General features: G+C 36.7%; 1 protein-coding gene across 1 annotated transcript; it reads left to right on the forward strand.

The window, feature by feature from the left end:
- Positions 1 to 5,439: 5,439 nt before the first annotated feature.
- Positions 5,440 to 6,762, forward strand: LOC107095962 (pleckstrin homology domain-containing family F member 1-like). The gene is made up of 2 exons (XM_015392363.1): positions 5,440 to 5,723; positions 5,812 to 6,762. The coding sequence occupies exons 1-2, from the start codon at positions 5,480 to 5,482 to the stop codon at positions 6,279 to 6,281; spliced, it is 714 nt and encodes a 237-aa protein (XP_015247849.1). The 5' UTR covers positions 5,440 to 5,479; the 3' UTR covers positions 6,282 to 6,762.
- Positions 6,763 to 7,576: the final 814 nt, after the last annotated feature.

Raw genomic sequence — 7,576 nt, forward strand, 5'->3', positions numbered from 1 at the left:
TTATTCCCATATTTCTACAGTAGTAGCCATTCAAAATTACCCTTCCCAGTCAAACGCAAACCGAATGGCGGCCAACTTCCCTGCAGCTCCCACCAAAATCCCTTCGCAATTCCAGCCACTGGAGTGACTCCCTCCTTCTCCTGGGCGTGCATTTTATTTTACTCTGACTCCAACCTTTCCCTGAATTACAGAGTCTGACCAGGAGATTATGCTTCTCTCTAGATTTTAATGTCCACAAATCATGACAGAAAGAATATGTTATTACAAAGATTGATGTTTAAAAACAAACTGTAGGGGACTAGCCCAGGACCCATCCAGGACAGTGGGGAAATTCTGGATGCCTACGACTGTAAATAGAAAAAAACAACAGCTGGAAGAAATGGGAAACACAATAACATCTGATTTAGATTCAAATATGTTCTCTATATTTTTCGAGGAATAATTGAAAATACAAAAAAAAAAATACCTGAAAATACAAAACTTAAATACAAATAATCTCTTCACTTTGAAAAGGAGGTTATAATAATCTTATAATAATCTATAATAATCACAAACAGTCAAAAACAAAATAAGCAAATGCTTGTCATGATTAACTGTTATTTGAATATCGGTTGCTGTTGAACAACATGCAAGTGACTTAAAGATTAACTGGCTCTACAGTACAATACCACACATAACAAACTAAATAGCATTCCCTATATTGTTATACCTTTTGTATGATAATAAACATTTCAGGTGCCCTCACATTATGATTGACAGGGTCTGAGAGAGGCCTCTGGAATCCCTTTTCTTATTAAATGCATAAAAAGCTTAATATCACTCAAAATGATCAATTCTATTTAAAAGCTTGGGCAGTGTTAGTTTGCAGAAGCTTTTTTTTTGGTGCTGTTTTATTTAAACTTTATGGATCTTTGCAGCAGATACCTTCATGCAGTCGTTACTAAGGGCCTCTGTTGTTGTTTCCAAACAAAAAAGACTGCCCTATTGTCAGTGGCGGTGCAAAGAAACTAAACAGTCAAGCTATGAAAATTTGAGACACACCAATGTGATAAGTTAGAATGGTAGATACCCATTTTCAGGGGCGTAACACCAACAGACAATAGGATGATGTAAGCGTGTTACAAAAGCTGTTGTTGAGGCAGCTGCATAACAGACAGACACAGTTACCAAAACCTGAGCTGGATGGATTAATGTTTCCTGATCTGAGGTATTTTTAGATAAGACTGAGATTAAGATCAGTTTGTAAAAAATAACTGGTTTCCTGCCTTTTCTTCTTTTCATTTCTACTGTTTAATGAGAACCACATTTTGTTTTATTGATTACACCACGACCAAATATATAAAAAAGTCAAAAGTTGTTTAGAATTAAACAAGAAAATAAGAAGAATAGAGCAGCTTAAGAGCGTTTTAAAAGTCTGCATCTATGTGGTGAGTCAGTTACGGACAAGATGTGTGATAAGGAAAGGGGGAAAAAACATCAGCATGGAGAATAAAACATTAGTAATGAACATTAGAAATCATGCATTCACATCTCAAACAGTTGGTAACAGTAGTATTGTATTACAGTACATTATATTGCCATTACAAGCGGGGGTATGTGTGCGTGTGTGGGGCTGAATGGTACATGGTTTAGCGTCCTCAGCATTGTTGATGCAAAACAATCAAAGTCATCAGTATTTAGAGAACATTTGAAACAACATTGGAGTTACTAAAGCTAGAGAATTTCCCTAAATCAATCAAAGGGAAACATGATTAACTTTTTTTCAACCTCTGGCTCAACATGCACAAAAGCAATAAATGTGATGTACAAATACGTTTTTTTCCATTCAAACTGACTGCAACTTAGGACGTTTCATTTTTTGTTGCTGATTTATCAGCTTTGTGTTGTGGTGAAACAAACACTTTTAGAGTAATCCTGCAGACACACCTGATCAGTTCAATGCATTTGGCCTTCAGTCTGAAGCTAACTTCTGCAAACAGTAAATATTTTTATCTTTCTAGCTTTTAACTGACTGAATGTAGGCTATTATGTGTTTAATATAAAATGCCTTAAAACTTTTATTTTTTTGTTCTTTTGTTGTTGTTTTTTAAGAATGTGCACCATATAAGAAGGGATTCTTATAATATTTCCAACTTGCTTAAAGTAAGCCTCCTTGTCACCCGAAACATTTTCTCAGGGATCCTGTTTCTGCTTTATTCACCTTCCAAAAACGCAAGAGTTCAAATCAGCCAACTGCAGACTGAGGACATTTCAATAGTGCTGCTGTTTCTTCCAGCAAATACAAAACTCTATTATTTATCATTGCACTTATTTCCATGCAACATACCTCTATTGCAGAGTAATTTGAATGTGTCTCTGCTGCAGGACACCTGAAATAAATGATTGCAATACCTCCATCAAGGGCCTTATTTAAGTTGGCTGTATAAAGGGGAAAAAAAAAAAAAAACTAAAATATACAGGGCAGCGGGTCCCTGGGGCCAAAGTTGAACAAGCCTGCTCTATGGGTAGAAAGCTCAATGTTATAGGCCTGATCTTAAGCTGGATATAGGAAATTCAGACATGGTTCTGACAGGAGGTCGGGATAGCAAACAGACAACAAAAAAAAACAAAAAAAACAACAAAATAACACACAACTTCAGATTATTAAAGTGAATTGAGAATCTGTGGTCCTTTAGAACTGAATACCCAATGTGAAATTCATGCAGATGTAAGCTGATCTTACATCTGCATGCCAACCTGTATGCTTAAAATACTCCTGAATCATATCAGGCAGATCTTTTGCTAACAGGTGCTTCTCAACTATCAGGCCAGACAGGTTTCTGTCAAACAAAAAACTACCTATTTTGTTTTTTAACAGTATTTTCTGTAAATCAGATTTTCTGTTTAGTTAACCTTCTGCAGAGATAACATTGTGGAAGCATGAAAAAGCTTCCAGGAATACAGATTATGTCATTATTTTATTACAACTGACCCAGAGAGAAATGCTAACAGAGACAATGAGGTGGAGCACAGTCCCATCTGTCAGCATCACATACCTTTGTTTTTCTTTATTCCTCCTTCCCACACGCTTTCAGAGAAAGAAACATTTTTTTTTTCACTCTTTGTTTTTCTAAGATTGTTCACTGATTTTAAAAATAGGCTTTGAGGGTAAATAGAAGAGGAGGAAAAACACCAGTAACCCTTTTATGGAGTTTTTATGGAGAACCATTCATGGTTTTAATCATCTAACTAATTTGTAGATCTAATTGCCTGATCCAGTTTATATTGCATTTGTTCCAGTGGAGGAAAAAAAATCTCAATCAGCCTGAGTAAAACATATAAGAGGCCTTGTCTTAAAAAAACTAAACAAAACATTTAGAAAAAGAAAAAACACTAAAAACTCCAAGTCTAAACAATGCATCCTAGATATAAGATCTTTCTGGATATTTTGTTACAACAGCAAATATCAAGGCATGTTTCTTGGATTTCACAGACTGGAACAGTAAAAGTAAAATCGCAAATAAGGTTTAAAATCTGTTATTAGTTTTGCCTTATTAATTAATTAATTAATTAATTATTTACTTTACTCTAAAATAAAACCTTTTTTGCACAAATTACCTTAGAAGTCACCTCAACAATAAAATCTAACTGTGTCTTTTTTAAGCCAAGCATAAATCCAGCTGTTTTATAATGGCTTTTAAGGTTTGTTAGAGAAAAAACAAAAACTGTAATCTGAAGAACAAGAAACATCCAGCCAACATGGAGACTTTTAAAGTAGCTTTGCATTGTAATATGACTTTGTAAGCTTTTTGATCTGTTAAATACATCCTCTAAAATATATAGTTTATTGTAGAACCTTAAGACTACCAGGATTTGGCACTCCACTGATGACTGGCCAGGAATAAGGAGCATTAATTGGAGGACAAGCCAAGTGGCTCATGGCGGAGGATCTGCCAAAAGGACAACTAATAGTTTTGGAATTTATACATTTGACATTTTTGAAGTTTTACTAAGGCCTGTAAGGAACAAAGAAAACAGGTTTTTAGCACTCCTTGCCATTATTCATGCGAGTAGCATTTTGCTCTTGGGTTGCTTTTCTCTTTCATGGACAGGGGTGAAAGTCGCAGCGGGTATGAAGATGCATGGAGCTTACAGTAGGAAAATCCTTTAAAAAGCCTGTGGGTTCAGCTTCCAGCACAATAACCCTTAAGCAAACAATCAATGTTGCACTTAAATAATTTAGATCATATTTGTGTAAAATTGTGTTTACTAATTACTATGTACTTCCCATCTGATGTGATTAATCTGAAGCAGTATTTTTTAACAAAAAAAAATGGTTGGATTTTTCAATCATTAGATATGTAAAGCTGGAAGAGATGCTGCAGAATGCTAAAGAAATTTGGAGGTGTAGATTTTATGATTTTAGGTTTATTGCTTTAAGATTTTGTCTCGTCCTTCATAGCAGAACTCTCAAACAGAGAGTCAGATATTGCTTTGTGTTTTTGTATAAAAACAAATTTATCATTCTGGTTCATTTGACCCACATCCTGGAGAATTCAATTAAGTTCAGTTTATTTATATAGCACCAATTTACAAAACATGTAATCTCAAGGCCCTTTATGGAGAAAATTCAACCAGATCATACAGTCAGATTAGTTCCAATTTTAATTTCCAAGGGAAACCAGCTGATTGCATCGACTAATTGACTCATGTTAAAACAGACAGTTAACACTCAGGTTATAAAGGTGTGCCATTATACTCCTCTTACACTCCAATCCCAGGTACCAGGCTGCCCATCCATTGGTGCTCCATAAGGACATCTGGAGGAGCAAAGCAGGACCTACATTACACCATCCGGATCCCAACAAATCAGTGACTGATAGTACATTAAAACCTTGACGCCTCACATTGGAGCACATCTCTAAACCAATCATATCTAAACAGATCTTTTTTATCCAGCCTAAGAATCCTCCAACTCACAGATCTGTACTTTTTAATACAGGCTTGGTAAAAATTAAATATTTTATTGTTAAACTTCCACTTCAAAAAAAATGTCTTAAAGAAGCTTTCTCACATCAACAGTTTGAAGGTAATCAAACCTCTTTATACAACCGTGGATGCAAAATTTTCCTTTATCTCTAAATATTTGATAGAGCTAGATTTGAGGTCCTCTGCAACCCTGTGGTGTTTAAAGTCAAACTTCAACTCTGCAAAAAAAAAAAAATCTTCTTCAAATACTGCATTTAACAACTGCTTTCAGATTCTGGGAATTACAAAGGTTTTTTTTTTATTTATAGTTGAAAACCTGGCAATCATCTGTAATGTGGTTCTTTTATAGTGTTCCAACCTTCGCTGCCAACACCAAAGAGGGTTGCGTGATGCAAGACAACTCTGTTGTTTTTTTAAGCTGCATAACTTCCTTGTAAGTGAAGTATTTAAGAGGATTGTCTCTCCTGTTACCACTCAAACCACACTGCTCCTGCTGCAGAACATCGACACCATGGACACGCTGTCGACTGAAACTCAGAACCGCAAACGGATCAAGGAAGTGGAAAATGCTTTTAGCCCACCGGGTGAGACGCTTTCCAAACCAAATCGTATTCTAGTGGGAGAGGGCAACCTGATGAAGCAGGGTCGCAAGAAGATGGAGCAGAAAGCATTCTTCCTCTTCAATGATATTCTCGTGTATGGCAGCATCCTCATGAACAAGCGCTGGTACAAGAACCAGAAGATCATCCCTTTAAGTGAGTCACTCAAATGCAAACACTGTCTGATACAGAAAAACTGATCATGGTGCAGAGTATTAAGATTGTATAAATATTTTCATTTCAGAGGACATCAAGCTGGAGGACATGGAAGACAGTGATGACATTAAGCACATGTGGCTGATGTGCACGCCTCGTAAGTCCTTCTTTGTCTCTGCCCCCACCTACGAGGAGAAAAAAGCCTGGATGATGCACATCGAGCTTTGCCAGAGCTCCCTGCTGCAGGAGCAAGTCCCGAATCAAAACCTCGACTTTGCCAAATCCTGGATCCCTGACCAGGCTGCTCAGAAATGCATGCGCTGCTTCGTCACATTCACCACAACAAACCGCCGACACCACTGCAGAAAGTGTGGCTTTGTGGTGTGCAACAAGTGCTCCAAGGACCGAGCCCGAATCAACCACATTGACCCCAAGAAACTGCTGCGTGTCTGCAAGATCTGCAGCAAAACATGTAAGGAAAGTGAGATTTCCAGGGCAAGATTCGACAGTGGTGGTTTATGGGGTGATGCTGAAGAGTTATCCAGCGAAGATGAGTAATCTCAGACGAAATTCTCACATAATAAACACACTGTAGGTTTAAACTGAAGTTGTGTAACATAAACCTTGTATCATGTGTCCACTGTTAACTGAGTATGTAAGGGGAAGTATCACAGAGCAGGGCATGTGTGAACTAAAATAGTTCAATGGTGTCCAACAGAGAGAAGTAAGAAACCTGTCATCTGTCTCTTATATGTGATATGAAGGTTTTGAAAAGACCTGCAAAGACAAAGAGCAAAATAACCACTTTACAAAGACTGTTGCACTTTTAATCTGTAAATATATTCAACTTTTCCTGCTGCAAAAAGCTTAAAGCCTTAAAAAATATGAAGTATTTTTAAAGGAAGCAATTTATCTGCACTTACGATTGTAAATAATTAGTAGCATTTTTTTTTTGTAAATGAAGTCAAATGTAACAATACTGTGATTTTTATTCATATGCTTTTTTATCCGTTTACAGTCAAACAACTCAGACTTGTTGTAAAACTGATACTGCAACTTTATCAAAAAATAATAAATTCTGTCTGAAGAGTTTTTGCTCATGGCATTTATCTTGTCTATATAAAGTTTTTCTTTTAATCAATATTTTTAATGCATCTTAAATTAGACTTAAATTATACATTGTTTTGGGTCAAGCCATGACATATCTTGTGCATTTTAACCAGGTGACAGCAGGGACCCACTTTTATGTTCTGACTTTGGCATTAAATATTCTGGTTCAGCTGGTCGCTTAATACATTCCTAGGAACATGGCAGCGCTTCAGCTCAAAGTAGAAAATAGATAATACCTTATTATTATTCAAACAGACATGGTTGGATGGCAGCACAGTTTATAGCACTGTTGCCTTTCAGCAGGAAGATTGGCACCAGGCCAGCCAAGAAATATAGTTCCTCCAGCGTATCCTGGCTAACCCTACTTGTCTCCACCCAGTTGGACATAAACGGTTTACCTCACCAGGGAGGCATCTAGGAGGCGTCCTAACCAGATGCCTGAGCCGCCTTAACTATATTTATTAGATTTCATTTTATGTGATTTAAGTTTGAACTACTGATTATAAAAGTTTGCATTTAGATTTAAACCCCCATAGTAGATGCTTTTTTCTTGTTTAATTGGGAACCACAGTTCCCTTTTTTTATGAATTCAGCAAACACAGATAAACCAACAATAATTCACAGCCCTGGCAGGTTTAGGAATAAACAGGCTGTTCTCCACTGAACTAGCTAAGGTGTACCGTATTTTCACGACCATAAGGCGCACCGTACTAAAAGGCGCACTCTCAGTTATGTGTCCCATT

This window comes from Cyprinodon variegatus, unplaced genomic scaffold (assembly GCF_000732505.1).
Source record: "Cyprinodon variegatus isolate N-32 unplaced genomic scaffold, C_variegatus-1.0 Scaffold588, whole genome shotgun sequence".
Classification (NCBI taxonomy): Eukaryota; Metazoa; Chordata; class Actinopteri; order Cyprinodontiformes; family Cyprinodontidae; genus Cyprinodon; species Cyprinodon variegatus.